The sequence below is a fragment of the Equus przewalskii genome, chromosome 26 (genome assembly GCF_037783145.1).
Source record: "Equus przewalskii isolate Varuska chromosome 26, EquPr2, whole genome shotgun sequence".
Taxonomy (NCBI): domain Eukaryota; kingdom Metazoa; phylum Chordata; class Mammalia; order Perissodactyla; family Equidae; genus Equus; species Equus przewalskii.
Genome location: NC_091856.1, coordinates 1,309,509 through 1,328,255, shown reverse-complemented (window position 1 = coordinate 1,328,255; position 18,747 = coordinate 1,309,509). Strand labels below are relative to the sequence as shown.

Sequence of the window (18,747 nt, the reverse complement as noted above, 5' to 3'; positions counted from 1 at the left end):
TTCATGCCTGTACTTACACGGTATCCCCAGATTGACTAGAAACTTCTTGTGCCCATTTAGCACTGTGCTCAGCTCAAAAAATTTTATTCATTAATGAATAAATAATAATTTCCTAGTTATACAATGCCTTGTTATAAAAGGAAAAAAGTCTTATTGCTCTCAGGGTACCACTTCAGTACCACATTTCGTATGGTGACCAGCCCACAACTCAGCAAACATCGTGAGTTTTGGGCCTAGGTCTAAAGATACACTGGACTCAGTCACATACTCGGGCACAGAGCTGTGCAGCCAGTGGTGTTGGGCTCTGCAGCTAAAAGGTCAAGACGAGTTGGGACTGGGGAAGCTGAGTTTTATGGTGGTGCAGAAACCGTGAGCTGAAAGAGCAAGCTGTTGGCGGAGAGAGATGCACAGAGAGAAGTTACAGGTAGAGAGAGACTGCCTCTAAGAGTAGGCTTGGTTCCTGGCAGCTTTCCAGTTCCCACAGCAGTCCCCGGAGTCTGGCTGTGCTGAATTTCCTACCCTCGGCTCCAGGCGCTTCCCTGTTAGATGCTACAGAAGTGGCCCCCTAATCCTGACCTACCTTGGTTTCTGTTTCTTTGGGGGTCACAAGAAGCTCAACCCAGACATTCATCATTATGAAACAACTAAAGCAAACGACTCTCCAGGTCCTCCTCTCAGATGCTAATAACCAGTACTCTTGGATAATTCCCTTCTCCACTCCACGCTGCAGGCCTCCCATCTACAGAACAAGACACGGAAGGATGGATGAATGGCTCCCAGTGGTACAGTCCACGGTCAGAATGTTTCCCTCAATACCACACTTTTCTTGTAGTACAAGCATCCCTCGTGTTATGTGCTATATACTTGCCTAAATCATATGATTTCTCCTGAAACATAGTCTTCAGATTTAGAATATAAATGGATATGTACTAATATAACCACATAATATTAGCACTGTAGATATTATACATTTTTTGGTGACATTTAACGTCTAAATTTCCCACTAAACATAAACTCCATGAAAGCAGGGACCATGTCTGTTTTTGCTTACCACTTTATATCTAGTGCCTATCACAGGGTCAGGCACTACTAACAGCTTAACAAACACGTGCTCAATGGATTACTGACAGGTATAAAATTTAGCTTAATAAGCAATGGTCCTGGGGCAGTTATTCCTAAGATCCACCTTAAACATAAAAATGGAACTTCTGATTCTCTTCTCCACTCACCTGACAAACCCCACCTCCCCCTAAACAGCTCCCCACCACCTTCCTGACCTCAGTAAATGGCATCATTTGTCACTAAGTTAGTCAAAGTAAAAGTCTCTGAGTAATCTTTACTTCCTCCTTCCCTCACATCCAATCCTTCAGCAACATATCTTGAATCTCTCCTCATCTATCCCCACCACCACTCTACTCTGAGTCACCATTAGCTCCTGCTTTGACTGCTGCAATGGGTTTCTAGGCACCCTGCTTTTACTCCCACCCCACTAGAATCACTTTTTTTCATTCAGCAGTCAGAGCCATCTAAAATATAAATCAAAGCACACATCTCTTACTTAAAACTCTACTAGTTTTGGGCCAGCCCCGATGTTAAGTTCAGCGCACTCTGCTTCGGTGGCCCAAGTTCAGTTCCTGGGCACGGACCTATACCACTCCTCTGTCAGTGGTTATGCTGTGGTGGCAGCTCAAATACAAAAAGAGGAAGACTGGCAGCAGATGTTAGTTCAGGGTGAATCTGCCTCAGTGCAAAAAAAAAAAAAAAAGGCCATTGGTTTCTATCTGCACATGGAATAAAACCTACAATCCTCACGTGGCTTTTTGCAAGGCTCAGCATCATCCACCCTAGCCCACCCTCTCGTGTGCCGTGCTGCAACCACACGACCTTCTGCTCCTTCTTGCCTTAGTGCCTGCTGCAACCACACGACCTTCTGCTCCTTCTTGCCTTAGTGCCTGCACACCTCCTCGTCCCCAGCCCTGCCTCTCCTAAAGACAGCACCTTCACAAGTCTTCAGGTCTCCATTCTGAACCTTACCTTCTCCATCACTTCTCTTGCCATCACTATGTAAAGAACCCCTGCCCCTCTACTCACACAATTCCCAATGTTACCATATGGTTTCCATCATAGCATACTTATTCCTACCAGAAATCATTTTATTTATCTGTTGATCGTCTCTCTCCCCTCCACCAGCCTGTAAGCTCCTTGAGAGCAGCAACCCCGCACCTACAGCGGCGCCGGACATATAATCAGCACTCAAGAAAGAGTTTTCTGAATAAACAAACCTCTGTAGTATCTGTTTTGCTCTTTTAAACCACACTTATAACATATAAAAACCACCTCCTTGACATCGTCTCACTTGTTCTAGACACGGCACACTGTGCAAAGTATGATTAATGAAAGACTGCTTAAGTCTACGGATATAAGAGGAACTTTTAGCGGCACACCAGAATAGACTGTTAGATCTGGTTTATCACCAATCCCAGCGCTTTCTACAGTGTGCGCCAAGAGACTTCTTTGGGAAGAGAACCTGCTTCTTATTACTTTCCTCCAGATAGGCGCTTGCTCGTACTAACATAAAATTCATTACATCCTTTTTCAGGATGCTAGGCTCACTATTACACGATTCCTCAAATGCCAACTTACTGAAACCTAGCCCGTAGTGTTACACCTTCCCCTCGTTCATACAAGACATCTTGAATAGAAACAGAGCTACCATCAGGTGCCGTGACACACGCATCCCGAGATCACAGCATAAGGTCCCACCCCACCCTCCGCAGGGAACATCAGAAGCGTTGGGGGATCACTCACTCTTCCTCCCACCCGAGGGGGACGTCATCTCTCCCTCTGCACCCACAGCCTTTCACCTTCTCTGGCCCCTTCTGCCTTGAACTCGAGCCGCTTGCGTCCTGCTGTGCCCGCCTCCCAGGCGGAGAGCTCCCGCGGGCAGGAGTCCGCACCGCCGAGAGGCCAGCACGCGGGGACTCTCCGCGAGCACGGCGCGCTTCCCGCCCGCCCTCGGTTCGCTCCTGCGGCGAGAACGAGCCCCGCCTCCGGGCCGCCGAGAGCAGGGGCGCCGGCCTCCACCGCCTCCCGCCGTCTGGGACCCGGCGCCGTCTGGGGCGCGGCGGCGGCGCGGCACTCGGGAGGCGGCGCCCAGCCCAGAGTCGGTCCCCTCCTGGCGCGGCCCGGGCGGCGGCCGCGCGTCCGCAACCCCACGCGCCCTCGCGACGGTCGGGGCGAAGGCGCGTCACGCGCTCTGGACAGAGGCCCGAGCGGGGAGGCCGAGCGCCGGAGGGGGTCCTGCCCGGAGGCGAAAGCGCGAGGCCTCGGACCCCGGCGCCGCTCGCGCTTCGGCAGATGGCTGGGCGGCGCACGCGAGGGTGGAGCGGTCCTCACCCGGCCCGCCCAGCACGCCCCGCCCGCTCGGACCTCGGGACGGGGGGTCACCCCGCGGGGCCGGCCCGGGGGTCGCGCGCACCCCCGCCCCCTGCCCGCGCCATCTTGGAGCGCTGAGGCGGCCTCTCCAGACGCCGCGAACCGCCGCTCCGGCCGTCGCTCACCCGCACTGCCCGGGGCCAGGCCCCCTGCCCCCTCCGCGACCGCTGCCACAGCCAGGAGCAGCAGCAGCGCGCCTCGCGGGAAGCTCCGCACGGCAGCCATGTCCCGGCCGCGGTCCGGAGCCGCGGGACACCCGCGCCAGCCGGCCGCCGCCGCTGCCAACGAGCCCCGCCCCGGCCCCAGGCCTGCGGTGATTGGCTGCCGCTGCCCGCGAGCCCCGCCCCGGCCCCGGGGCCTGCGGTGATTGGGCGCCGCTGCCCGCGAGCCCCGCCCCGGTCCCGGGTCTGCGGTGATTGGCTGCCGCGCGGTCGGGCCCCGCCTCTCGGCCGCACGGAGTTTCCAAAACCTGTTGCGGGCCGGGTTTCTGCTCTTTGTTATGCCCGGCTGTGTGGGGGCCTTGGCGCCCGGTCCCGCAGCCGGCGCCTTCCAAGAGGGCACTCAGGATGGCAGAGCTGCAAGGGCCCTTAGAGCGCCTTTGCCACCTCCCGAGGTTTGCAGATGCCGTCGCTGGGGCTCAGAGAGGGGACCGACCTAGCCAAGATCACACTGCAAGTTCTCCTGAGGACTAGCTTGTGGTCCAAGGCTCAACCAGAGGGACTTCTCCCTTTCACATACCCGCAATGATCCTCTTACTATCCTTTCTGCCCAGACGCTGCTTCACACCCAAAGAAGGCGTGTCGCCCGGGACAACTGGGCCTCCCCTAAAATCTGAGGAGCTCTGCCGCAGACATCGTCCCCTGACAAGGGCCCGAGGCATGGATTTGCCACTGAGGCTCTTTGGCACCTGTAGCCTCATGTTTCTTTGATGACCTATTAAGTACCTATTCCTATCAGGAAAAGCTGGGGGGAGGATGCTTGTGTATCTAGATATGGAGATCCTTGAACGTCAGGTTGAGTTTAGACTTTAAGAGACAATTTGGGGGTGGGGCCCCACTCACCCCCCTTACCCCGCAGCTACTGCGGGGAAGGTTTGAGAGGGTCCGCTGGCTGGCAAAGCTCACTCTCTCTCTCTCCCTGCCCCTCCTCTTGTCTGTCTCTGCTCTCGAATTAATACAGTTTTTCCCTCCCCTCCCTTTTTAAAAAAGCACCACCGTGGTTACAATTTTTAAATCCCTTAATATCATTAAAATATCCAGTAAGTGTTTACATTTTCCTTATTGTCTCATAATTTCCTTTTACAGTTTTTCAAATTACAATCAAAGTCCATATATTGAGGTTGGTTTGTATCTCTTTCAGGTCTCCTTCTGTCTATTCTCTTTGTTTTAAGTTTGCAAGAGGAAAACAGAATAAATTATGATAATCTTTGTAAACATCTGCTCCGAAGACAGCTCTCTGGCTCAGACTCTCTCGCAGGCCCCCGCTTTTCCTTCAGGATGCAATGATGTGCGGTTATTTAACGGTGTCAGAGGTTCTCAGCGATTGGACCCAACCAGCTTCCTCTCCACTCCCTCCCTGCGCCCCTGCCACCATCCTGTCAGATCCTTTTACCTTCTCCCAGACCTCCCAGCTGCTTTCACCCCCTGTCACAACAGGTGTCTCTGCCCAGAACCCCCCAGTTCCTGTGGGAACCGGTCTCAGCTGAGGGAACGGATGGTTGCTCTGGGCCCAGCTGTGCCCTGGAAGCACTGAGCAGGCAATGGGCTCTGCGTAAGATCAGCACATCTCCCTTTACCTGGGACTGTCCTGGTCTTAAACCTGAAAGTCCCATGTCCCAGGAGCTTCATTAGTACCAGGCAAAATGGAACACAGTGTCCTTAGCTCTCTGCACCTCAGAAAATGTCATAAGGGAAGCCTGTAGGGGGCTTCCGTATGGAAAAATAGGGTCACACAGGTTGCAATCTTGGTTGTATACATTCTGCGTTTTGACAAATGTATAATGACATGTAACCACCAGCATTCTTTCTGCTTTTTTACATGTGGCTATTAGAAAACTTAAAATTACATATGTGGTTCACTTTGGGGCTCCCATTATATTTCTATTCTACATACTGGTGTGATTATCTTTTATTCTAGACAAAGGCTGATGCTTAGAGATCAGTATGGCACTTTAAAAATGTTTCTCACCAATGATTTTGTCCTGAGTGCAAAAGAATCTTTCTGTATTTTAGACAAATAAAACCCATCAAATCTTTTGATTCATGTTTATGTGGTATCATTTCTCCATCATTTTGCTTTTAACTTGTTTCTTTATATTTAAAGTAGGTTTCCTTTTTTTCTATTTTCTTTTTTAAAATTTATTTTTTAATTGAGGTCGCATTGGTTTTAACATTATATATATTCAGGTGTACATCATCATATTTCAACTTCTGTATAGACTACATCATGTTCACCACCAAAAGTCTAATTGCCATCCGTCACGCTACACGTGTCCTTTTACCCCTTTCACCCAACCCCCTCCCCTCTCGTAACCAGCAATCTATTCTCTGCATCTATGTTTGTTGTTGTTTATCCTCCACATGTGAGTGAAATCATATGGTATTTGGCTTTCTCTGTCTGACTTACTTTGCTTAGCATAATAGCCTCAAGGTCCATCCATGTTGTTGCAGATGGCACGATTTTTGTCTTTTTTTAATGGCTGAGTAGTATTCCATTGTATATATATACCACATCTTCTTTATCCATTCACCCATTGATGGGCACTCAGGTTGTTTCCAAGTCTTGGCTATTGTGAATAATGCTGCGTTGAACATAGGGGTGCATATATCTTTTTGAACTAGTGTTTCATGTTCTTTAGATAAATACCCAGCAAGGGAATAGCTGGATTGTATGGTAGTTCTATTCTTAATTTTCTGAGGAATTTCCATCCTATTTTCCATTGTAGCTGCACCAGTTTCCATTCCCACCAGCAGTGTATGAGGGTTCCCTTTTCTCCACATCCTCTCCAACACTTGTTATTTCTTGTCTTTTTAATAACAGCCATTCTGATGGGCACGAAGTGATATCTCATTGTAGTTTTGATTTGTATTTTCCTAATAGTTAGAGATGTTGCGCATCTTTTTGTGTACCTGTTGGCCATCTGTATATCTTCTCGGGAAAAATGTCTGTTCAGATCCTCTGCTCATTTTTCAATTGAGTTGTTTGGTTTTCTGTTGTTGAGTCGTATGACCTCTTTATATTTATTGGATATTAACCCCTTATTGGATATATGATTTGCAAATAACTTCCCCCAATTGGTAGGTTGTCTTTTTATTTTGTTGATGGGTTCCTTTGCCATGTAAGGTAGGTTTCTTGTAGAAATCATGTAGTTGGTTGCTTTGTTTCTTTTTAATCGAATCTGAGAATATCTGTCTTTTAATTGGAGTGTTTAAACCACTCAGATTTGATGTGATTATGGACACGATTGAGTTTAAATCTACTGTCTTGCTCTTTGTTTTCTCTTTGCTCCATTTGTTCTTTTCTCCATTTTCTACTTTTCCTCTTCTCCTACCTTCTTTTGGAGTAATGGAGCGCTATTTCCATGGTTTTGTTTTCTCTCCTCTGTTGGCTTATTGGCTCTACTTCTTTGTTTCTCTTTTCAGCAGATGCTCTAGGGTTCTTAGCACACATTTTAACTTATTACAGTCTACCTTCAAATAGTAGTTATTGCTTCGTGTAAAATGTAAGAACATGGCAACAGTATCCTTCCACTTTCCCCTCCCATCTTTTGTGCTAATGTTGTCATACATTTGCTCCTATGCACTGTTAGTATTTTGCTTTAGATAGTCAATTATTTTTTAAAAGATTATAAAAAGAGATTATGAAGTGTCTTTTATATTTACCCACACCTTAAGCATTTCTGATGCTCTTCATTCCTTTATGTAGCTCCAGATTTCTCCCTGGCATCATTTTTCTGCTGCCTGAAATCCTTCCTTTATTTAACTTTTATTATATTGCCAGTCTACTGGCAATAAATGCTCTCGACTTTTGTTTGTCTGAAAACAGTTTTATTTTGTATTCACTTTTGAAAGATATTTTCACTGGATATAGAGTTCTAGGCTGACTTATTTTTTTCCTTTGCAACACTTTAACGATGTCATTCAGTTGTCTTCTGGCTTGCGTAATTTATGACAAAAAGTCTCCTATAATTCTCATCTGCTTTTCTCTGGGTAACGAGTCTTTTCCCCTCTGTTTGCTTTAAAGTTTTTTGGGTTTTGTCTTTAAACCACTGGTTTTCAGCAATTTGATTATAGTGTGCCTTGGTGTGGTCTTTTTGCATTCCTCCTGTTTGGGGTATGTTGAGCTTCTGGGACCTGTGGGGCTGTGTTTCCTTTCCATCAGATTTGGAAAAAGTTTTGGCCACTAATTTCTCAAAGCTTTTTCTGCCTCCTCCGATTAAACGGAGTGAGATTGGTAACCAAGTCTCTGTTCTTTTATTTTTTTTCCCAAATTCTTTTCCTCTCTGTGCTTCACTTTGGTTAGTTTCTATTGCTACATATTCAGGTTCACTCTTCTTTCCTCTGCAGTATTTCATCTGCTCTTAGTCCTTTCCAGTGTATTTTCATTTCAGTATATTTTTAATTTATAGAAATTCCCTTTGCATCTTTTTATATCTTAATTTCCCTCCTCATTATATACATGTTTTCCTTTGTATCCTTGAACATATTTATAATAGCTAATTTAATGTCCTTGTCTGATTCTGTCATCTCTATATGTTTCTATTGATGGATTTTTCTCCTGATTATGAGTCATATTTTCCTGCTTCTTCCCATGCTGGACAAATTTTGATTGTGTGCCATACTTGTGAATTTTATATTTTGAGTGCTGAAATGTTTTTGTGGGTGTGGATTCATTTAAAGAAGTTAGGCTTTGTTCTTGTATGCAGTTAAGTTACTTGTGGATCTGCTGAGATTACCCATTCATTTATTCAATATGACTGTATTTTCCTTTAAGTACTTTCATATATGTATAACAAGTGCTTTAAAGTTCTTGTCTGCTAATGCCAACATCTGGGTAATCTTGGCGATGAGTTCCATTGACTGTTTTGTATTCTAGGTAATTGGTTACATTTTCCCATTTTTCACGTGTCTAACAAAGTTCCACTTTTTGCTGGACCTAGAATATGCTCCTTATATAAGGGCATGGTCCCCACTCCTAAGGGGTGGCTGTCACTTTAGCAGAAAAATGGAAACTATAAAAATAGAACCAAATGGAAATTCTAGGCCTATAAGTAAAGTACTATGAGTTAAAAATTCACCACACTGGAAATGGCAGAAGAAAGAGTCATTGAACTTGAAGCTGGATCAACAGAAATTGTGCAGTCTAAAGAACAGGGAAGAGAAGATTGAAAGAAAATGAGCAGATCTTCAGTGACTTGTGGGACCATATCAAGAGGTCTCATGTATGTGTAATTGGAGTCCCAGAAGGAGAGGAGAAAGAATGGGACAGGAAAAAATGGAAAGAATATAGCCAAAATCCCCCAAATTTAGTGAAAAACATCAACTTTCAGATCCAAAAAGCTTAGGGTACCCCAGGCAGAATAAATACAAAGAAAACTTCAACTTAGACACATAATAGTCAAACTGCTGGAAATTAAAAATAAAGAGAAAATCTTGAAATAAGCCAGAGAAAAATGACAGATTAAATATAGGAAAATAATGAGACAGGTGAGAGCTAACACTCATCAGACACAATGGAGGCCACTTTTACCCGTCCCACTGCTACCACCCTAGTTGAAACCACTGTCATCTCTTGCCTGGAATATTGCAATAGCTTCCAAACTGGACTCTTTTCTTTTACCCTTTCTCCCTACGGTCTATTTCCAACAGTGCAATTACTGTGATCCTTTCAAAATGTAACTCGGTTTCTGTCATTCTTCTCCTCGGAACTCTCCGAAGTCTTCCCATCTCATTCAGAGAAAAAGGTAAATGTATTCCAATGGTTCTCAAGGTCTTTTATCCTTGCCTCCTCTTATCTCTCTGATCTCATTTCCTACTATCTCTGTCTCGTTCAGCGGCTCTAGCCTCTCTTGCTCTGTGTCTTTCCTTAATTGCTCCTTGTACCTCCTGCCTCAGGACCCTTGCCTTTGTCATCCCTTCTGCCTGGAATTCTCTTCTCCCAGACAGTTGTACAACCCTCTCTCTTCCTTTACAGGCCTTAACTCAAATGGCCTCTCCCCATTACCGTACTTAAAATTACAGCCCAACCCAACCCCCGCACGCCCTCTTTCACACTTTATTCTTTCAAGAGCCGCTATCACCTTCTAACCTCTTATATACATAGTTTACTTTCCTGCTGTTGTTCATTATGTGTCTCCCTGCACCATGAGGGGAGGGATTTTTCTCTTAGACTTTGTTTCCTAATTGCTTCCTGCAATAGAATCTGAATCTCTCTGAGGAAGAGAAATTTTCTAATTAAGAACATGGCAGGTTTTGTTGATTTTAATTAACTAGGACCCCATGCATTGTTTCTAGGAATTTATGGATAGTAAATTTCTGAAGTTAATCTTTAAAGGAATTAATTTTTCTTGTTTTGTTTAGCCTGAACACATTTCATTATGGTGAATTGACCTATCTTGATAAGGAAGAGGTTCATTTTGAGTTCTTTAACTAGGACTTTGTGGTATCTTATTTCATAGTATATAATGGGCCAATATTTTGAAATATTAATTTATATCTTTTTTATTCCCAACAATTCCTTCACTAGAACTAAAACATGAGAGTAAAGCATTCATTTCTTCAGGGATGATCATTAGAGTAGAAAAGCAAACAAAGAGGACAATTCCTAGGTTTTTGGTTAGATGAATAAATGAAAAGCAATAGGATATATTGGATATATTGGAGTATTTGAGGAAGCCATTTGGTTTAAAACTAATTTGGCCTGACCTTGTCTTTCCAAAAGGGTCTGATGTGGCCTGTATTGTACATGCATTGTACAACTGCTTTAAACATTATCAATGTCCCAAAGACAAGAATGATGCCCTTAAAGATAGGGATGTATCATCCCCCATATCAGCATTTCCTTAAGGATAAGCATCTCTTCCTAGAAACTAAGGATTAGTTACCAACCTGCTGTGCCCACCTTGTGACCACTGATCTGCTGTGCCAGCGGAGAAATCACATGACTATTGTAAAAGGGACATTCCAGTGGCCTAGTGGTTAAGTTTGGCATGACCCACTTTGGTGGCCTGGGTTTGGATCCTGGCCACGGACCTACACCACTTAGCAGCCATGCTGTGGCAGCAGCATTTTTTAAGAAAAAAAGAAAAAAAGAGAAAGTTTGACAATGGATGTTAGCTGAAGGCGAATCTTCCTCAGGAAAGAAAAAAAAAGCAAGGGAGGACATTCCTGTCATATGCAATGTATGCTCTTTGTTCCAAGATGACATATAACCATTCTGTGCACCCTATTTCTTTGGTGCCCTTCCTTCCTTGGAGAAGGAAGGCCTCGGACTATAGTCCTCAGACCTGGCTCATAATAAACTCACCCTAAATTTTAATTTATAGATTAGTTATGGACTCGGTGTGTCAACAGATTTTAAAAATAGACATTTGAGGGTCCAGCCCAGTAGTGTAGTGGTTAAGTTCGCACGCTCTGCTTTGGCAGCCTGGGGTTCTAAGGTTTGGATCCAGGCATGGACCTAACACCACTCGTCAAGCCACGCTGTGGTGGCATCCCACATGAAACAGAGGAAAATTGGCCCAGATGTTAGGTCAGTGACAATCTTCTTCAAGCAAAAAGAGGAATATTGACAACAGATGTTAGCTCAGAGCCAATCTTCCTCACAAAAAGAAAAAGAAAAAAAATTAGACATTTGAAATTCCAAGCGGAGACAGAGACAATAGCTTTAAGAGCAAAAACTTTTGAGATATCAGAACCTAGACTGAAAGGCTGAGGGCATAAAATATTTGTATGAACAACAGGTATAGAAGAATACTGTGATCAGTCCCACGTAGTCCACCTTCTCCTCACCAGCCCCCAACAATCTGACTCACTCTGATGGGGGAGGAGAAGAAGGGGTCCCTTTTGGGGGATGCAATGAGGTGGGATGCAGAACCCTAGAAAGACTTGAGAATATGCGCTAAGAGGGGATCTGAGCCTCACTTTCCATGGAGCTCGGGGAAGTGACACACCTCATAAAATGGCCCTGCGCTCAGCGTGATGTAAGTGTAGAATAGAAATGGCCGCAAGTGTGTCCTGCTCCTTACTCCCGCCTAGAGTGCCACGGAAGAGGAGCTGGATGCTTTCTGTGCCCTTCAACAGGGGCAAGGCAGGAGTTGAGAGAGAGCCGAGAGCCTGAAGAGGCCTCAAGATCAGAATGTGGGGGCTATAGCTGCTGTTTGCGTGGTCTGTACAATTATATACCAGATAGGAATGCAGATGTGAACAGGCATGGATGACAACTGAGGCCCAGATGTCCTGCCTTCTTCCCCAGTCCCAGTGGATGGCTTCGGCTCTATGCAGTCCTCTCAAAACTAGGGAGGGGTGTTGGGGAGAGGCCTTGACTAAACTGAGATCCCACTGAACTGACTGAGATTAAGTTTCAGTCATTCAGAAGGAAGGGGGCTCACGGAGACAACTAGCTGTCCATCAGAGATCCGTGCTGCCCTCCTAGAAGTTGTTGCTTGGAATCAACTGCCCAGCCAGAGAAAGCATTTTCTAACTGCTGTCATGTTCGCTGTTAACTTTATCATTGGGAGCATGGCCTTGGAGAACAAAGGGTCCTTGTGCCTTGGAGCAGAATCTGTGTAGCTGACATCCCCATCAACCTCTACAGCGAGATCTCAGAGGAGGAGGAGAGGCCCCACCCCAAGGCATCCAACACCAACATGTTAGAAAATGCGGCACTGTCATCCTCAACCTGTGGTGCTGGTGTAACCTCCTGCCAGCCTCCAATGAGCCCTCTCTTTAGAGCCCGTGAGCCTGTGAGCGTGAAATTGTCCCCATTCTCTACTCTCTTTGCCCGTTTATTTCAGTAATTTTCAAACTTTAAAAAGATTATTTTTATTTTTTAGCAGCAGAATCCTTTTTTTCAAGAAAATCTTATAGAGTCCTGCTATATAAAATTTTTAAAAAGTGGTGTTTTATTGCTACATTTATTTTATAAGTTCAAATTTATAATAATTACTTGGTTCAAAGATAATGAACAAGAATTCAAAGATAATAAATGAGACTTTGATGAACAGAAAACCTTGAAATCTGGCATTATCATCATAATTGCAGTCACATCAGTTTCAGCTTCCAATTTATTTCTGTGTTTGGTTTTGGCTGCCTGCTGTAGAGAAAATCCTGATTCCTACAGATGAGTAGTTTGCAAAGGGTCATGGTTTTCAAAATAGTCCACCTTCTAATCTCAGACTACTCTTTATTTAAATTAAAATGGTACCTTGATAAAGAAGTACTGAGAAATTGTTTCAATATTGATTCATGAAAACTTAAGTCCATACCAAAATCTGCACATGGATGTTTATAGCAGGTTTATTCATAATTGCCAAGATTTGGAAGCAACCAAGATGTCCTTCGGTAGGTGAGTGGATAAATAAACTGCAGTGCATCCAGACTGTGGAACATTATTCAGTGCTAAAAGAATGAGCTATGAAGCCATGAAAAGACATGGAGGAAACTTAAAAGCATATTACTAAGTGAAAGAAGTCAATCTGAAAAGGTTATATAGTGTATGATTCCAACTATGTGACATTCTAGAAAAGGCAAATTTATGCAGACAGTAAAAAGATCAGTGGTTGCCAGGGGTTAGAGGTGAGAGGGATGAAGAGGCAGAGTACAGGGGATTTTTAGGGCAGTGAAACTATTCTGTACAATACTATAATGGTCGATACATGTCATTATACATTTGTCTAAACCGCACAATGTACAACAACACCAACAGTGAGCCCTAACGTAAACCATGGACTCTAGGTGATGATGTGTCAATGTAGGGTTATCGACTGTAACAAAGGTACCACTCTGGTGTGGGATTTTGATAGTGGAGGAGGTTGTGCATGTGTAGGGATGGGGCATATGGGAAGTCTCTGTACCTTCTGCTCAATTTTGCTGTGAACCTAAAACTGCTCTAAAAAACAAAGTTTATTCATTAAAAAGATACCAGTTAGACATGAAAAAATCAGGAAAATACCGATTCACTAATAAGATTGGATAACTGCTCAAAATCCTTATCATAAATGTAAAGTCAGAGAAGTAGCACCCCAAATGTACGGTTAATCCCAGTACTATTTATAATGTGACATTATTGCCGTGTGACCAGTTACATGTTCACTTGTTGTTGTGCAATTGGCTATGACACCGTGATGAGAACGTGCACCAAGCAGATGGTTCTGAGCCTCGCCCAGCACTAACGAGCACAGTGCACAGGTGTACTCCCTGGCACGATTTTATGTGAGCGGCTGTGCATAGGCTTGGATTAAAGAAAAGATCAGCGCAGAACTACACTTTTTCTAATCAAGGGCACATTTAAGGAAGATAAAATAAATATACAGAAACAGCAGGAAAAAATTTATTCTGAGGTCTATACAGAAGGGCGTCAACTCAACAGCATACGTGGTAATGTGGTAGTAGCCTCTAGTGTGTCAAAAATCAAAACGTAACAAGTTTGCGTGTGTCTGTTGTCTTACTACATATTAAAAGTTATTTAGAACATATATATATATATGTATATATATATAAAAGAAATAAATCAAATACTTGTGGAACCTGACAAACCTCCATTCGATTCTTGTTTGACCAGACGATATTATTGAAGAGTTTGGTATAATGTACATTTGAACATGTCTATTTTAATTCTGATACCCTCTTTCTCTCTCAAAATAATGAATCACGCTCTCTTCTACAGCTGGAATAAATATATCATTCTGTTCTTTTTCAGCTTTTTGTAATCATGATGGTGTTTTATGTTTATTTCTACTCCATCTGAAGTTTATGGCAACGCATGGCGTGATGTATGGATCAAAAGCCAACCTTCATTCAGTTAAATACTGTTACTGTCCCACTCTTTATTAAGAAGAGATTCCTTCTTCATGCTATTAATTTTTTTATTAATGTTATGATAGATTACAACCTTGTGAGATTTCACTTGTACATTTTTGTTAGTCTGTTGTGGGTGTACCTCTTCGCCCTTTGTGCCCTCCCCCCACCCCCCCTTTTCCCTGGTAACCACCGATCAGATCTCCTTGTCAATATACTAACTTCCACCTATGAGTGGAGTCATATAGAGTTTGTCTTTCTCTGACTGGCTTATTTCGCTTAACATAATACCCTCGAGGTCCATCCACGTTGCTGCGAATGGGCCAATTTTGTCTTTTTTATGGCTGAGTAGTGTTCCATTGTGTATATATACCACATCTTCTTTATCCAATAATCAGTTTCTGGGCATGTAGGCTGGTTCTACGTCTTGGCTATTGTAAATAATGCTGCGATGAACATAGGGGTGCAACGGACTCTTGAGATTTCTGATATCAGGTTCTTAGGATAGATACCCAGAAATGGGATGGCTGGGTCATAGGGTATTTCTATTTTTAACTTTTTGAGAAATCTCCATACTGTTTTCCATAGTGGCTGTACCAGTTTGCATTCCCACCAACAGTGTATGAGGGTTCCTTTTTCTCCACAACCTCTCCAACATTTGTCACTCTTGGTTTTGGATGTTTTTGCCAATCTAACGGGTGTAAGGTGATATCTTAGTGTAGTTTTGATTTGCATTTCCCTGATGATTAGCGATGATGAACATCTTTTCATGTGTCTATTGGCCATATTCATATCTTCTTTTGAGAAATGTCTGTTCATGTCCCCTGCCCATTTTTTGATCGGGTTGTTTGTTTTTTTGTTGTTAAGCCGTGTGAGTTCTTTGTATATTATGGAGATTAACCCTTTGTCGGATAAGTGGCTTGTAAATATTTTTTCCCAATTAGTGAGCTGTTTTTTTGTTTCAATCCTGTTTTCCCTTGCCTTAAAGAAGCTCTTTAGTCTGATGAAGTCCCATTTGTTTATTCTTTCTATTGTTTCCCTCAACTGAGGAGTTATAGTGTCCGAAAAGATTCTTTTGAAACTGATGTCAAAGAGTGTACTGCCTATATTCTCTTCCAGAAGACTTATTGTTTCAGGCCTAATCTTTAGGTCTTTGATCCATTTTGAGTTTATTTTGGTGTGTGGTGAAAAAGAATGGTCAGTTTTCAATCTTTTGCATGTGGCTGTCCAGTTTTCCCAGCACCATTTGTTGAAGAGACTCTCTTTTCTCCATTGTAGGCCCTCTGCTCCTTTGTCGAAGATTAGCTGTCCATAGATGTGTGGTTTTATCTCTGGGCTTTCAATTCTGTTCCATTGATCTGTGGACCTGTTTTTGTACCAGTACCATGCTGTTTTGATCACTGTAGCTTTGTAGTATGTTTTGAAATCGGGGATTGTGATTCCGCCGGCTTTGTTTTTCTTACTCAGGATTGCTTTAGCAATTCGCGGTCTTTTGTTGCCCCATATGAATTTTAGGATTCTTTGTTCAATTTCTGTGAAGAATGTTCTTGGGATTCTGATTGGGATAGCATTGAATCTGTAGATTGCTTTAGGTAGTATGGACATTTTAACTATGTTTATTCTTCCAATCCATGTGCATGGAATGTCTTTCCATCTCTTTATGTCATCATCAATTTCTTTCAAGAAAGTCTTGTAGTTTTCATTGTATAGATCCTTCACTTCCTTGGTTAAGTTTATCCCAAGGTATTTTATTCTTTTCGTTGCGATTGTGAATGGGATTGAGTTCTTGAGTTCTTTTTCTGTTAGTTCATTGTTAGTGTATAGAAATGCTACTGATTTATGTATGTTGATTTTATACCCTGCTACTTTGCTGTAGTTGTTGATTATTTCTAATAGTTTTTCTATGGATTCTTTGGGGTTTTCTATATATAAGATCATGTCATCTGCAAACAGCGAGAGTTTTACTTCTTCGTTACCTATTTGGATTCCTTTTATTTCTTTTTCCTACTGAATTGCTCTGGCCAACACCTCCAGTACTATGTTGAATAGGAGTGGTGAAAGTGGGCACCCTTGTCTTGTTCCTGTCCTCAGAGGGATGGCTTTCAGTTTTTGTCCATTGAGTATGATGTTGGCTGTGGGTCTGTCATATATGGCCTTTATTATGTTGACGTACTTTCCTTCTATACCCATTTTATTGAGGGTTTTTATCATAAATGGGTGTTGGATCTTGTCGAATGCTTTCTCTGCATCTATTGAGATGATCATGTGGTTTTTGTTTTTCATTTTGTTGATGTAGTGCATCACGTTGATTGACTTGCGGATGTTGAACCATCCCTGTGTCCCTGGTATAAATCCCACTTGATCATGGTGTATAATCTTTTTGATGTATTGCTGTATTCGGTTTGCCAAATTTTGTTGAAGATTTTTGCATCTGTGTTCATCAGTGATATCGGCCTGTAGTTCTCCTTCTTTGTGTTGTCCTTGTCAGGTTTGGGGATCAGAGTGATGCTGGCTTCATAGAATGTGTTAGGGAGTACTCCATCTTTCTCAATTTTCTGGAATAGTTTGCGAAGAATAGGTATTAAGTCTTCTTTGAATGTTTGGTAGAATTCTCCAGAGAAGCCATCTGGTCCTGGACTCTTATTTTTGGGGAGGTTTTTGATTACCATTTCTATTTCCTTACTTGTGATTGGCCTATTCAGATTCTCCATTTCTTCCTGATTCAGTTTGGGGAGATTGTAGGAGTCTAGGAATTTGTCCATTTCTTCCAGGTTGTTCAATTTGTTGGCATATAGTTTTTCATAGTATTCTCTTATGATCCCTTGTATTTCATTGGTATCTGTTGTGATTTCTCCTCTCTCATTCCTAATTTTATTTATTTGCAATTTCTCTCTTCTTTTCTTGGTGAGTCTGGCTAAAGGTTTGTCGATTTTGTTAATTTTTTCGAAGAACCAACTCTTTGTTTCATTGATCCTTTCTGTTGTCTTTTTTGTTTCAATATCATTTATTTCTGCCCTTATTTTTATTATGTCCCTCCTTCTACTGACTCTGGGCTTTGTTTGTTCTTCTTTTTCTAGTTCTGTTAGGTGTCGTTTGAGGTTACTTATGTGAGCTTTTTCTTGTTTAGTGAGGTGAGCCTGTATTGCGATGAGTTTCCCTCTTAGGACTGCTTTTGCTGCATCCCAAATGATTTGGTATGTCGTGTTCTCATTTTCATTTGTCTCCAGATAATATTTGATTTCTTCTTTAATTTCTTCAATGATCCATTGTTTGTTCAGAAGCATGTTGTTTAGTCTCCACATTTTTGCACCTTTCTCTGCTTTTTTCTTGTAGTTGATTTCTAGTTTCATAGCATTATGATCAGAAAAGATGCTTGATATTATTTCAACTCTCTTGTATTTATTGATGTTTGCTTTGTTTCCCAAAATATGGTCAATCCTTGAGAATGTTCCATGTGCACTTGACAAGAATGTGTAACCTGCTGTTTTTGGACGAAGTGTTCTATATATATCTATTAAGTCCATCTGGTCTAATTTTTCATTTAATTCTATTATTTCCTTGTTGATTTTCTGTCTGGATGTTCTGTCCATGGGTGTTAATGGGGTGTTGAGGTCCCCTACTATTATTGTATTGTTGTTGATGTCTTCTTTTAGTTCTATTAAGAGTTGCTTTACAAATTTTGGTGCTCCTGTGTTGGGTGCGTATATATTTATAAGTGTTATGTCTTCTTGGTGGAGAGTCCCTTTTATCATTATATACTCTCCCTCTTTGTCGTTCTTTATCTGTTTTGCTTTGAAGTCTACCTTGTCTGATATTAGTATAGCGACACCTGCTTTCTTTTGTTCATTATTAGCTTGGAGTATTGTTCTCCATCCCTTCACTCTGAGTCTGTGTTTGTCTTTGGGGCTGAGGTGTGTTTCCTGGAGGCAGCATATTGTTGGGTCTTGTTCTTTGATCCATCCTGCCACTCTGTGTCTTTTCATTGGGGAGTTCAATCCATTTACATTTAGAGTGACTATTGAGATGTGGGGGCCTACCACTACCATTTTGTGTCTTGTTTTCCAGTTCTCTTCAGTTTCCTTTGTTTCTCGTCCCATGGTTTAATCTGTTCTGATGGAGAGCTGCTACTCTCTGTTGTTGTCCTTCTACTTATCTCCTCTGCTCTTGGTTTTGTAGCCCCTTTCCTTTTTTTGATTTTTCAGGAATGAGGGTTTTCCTGAGGATTTCCTGAAGAGGAGGTTTTGTGGCAATGAACTCCCTTAATTTTTGTTTATCTGGGAAAGTTTTTATTTCTCCA

The 18,747-nt window shown here is 42.7% G+C and overlaps 1 protein-coding gene across 7 annotated transcripts in view; it reads right to left on the bottom strand.

The window, feature by feature from the left end:
* RECK (reversion inducing cysteine rich protein with kazal motifs) overlaps positions 1 to 3,748 on the bottom strand; it is a 97,791-nt gene extending 94,043 nt beyond the window's left edge. For 2 of the 7 annotated variants that reach the window (XM_070595727.1, XM_070595728.1), the window contains exon 1: positions 3,561 to 3,727. Coding sequence is in view for 1 of the 7 variants with exons in the window: in XM_070595723.1 (XP_070451824.1) it covers positions 3,561 to 3,660 (100 nt within the window). In the remaining 6 variants the exon portion in view is untranslated. Of the gene's footprint in view, positions 1 to 2,864; positions 3,354 to 3,560 lie in introns of those variants that run through there. The other 5 variants (XM_070595723.1, XM_070595726.1, XM_070595730.1 and 2 more) reach the window with 5 other exon arrangements.
* Positions 3,749 to 18,747: the final 14,999 nt, after the last annotated feature.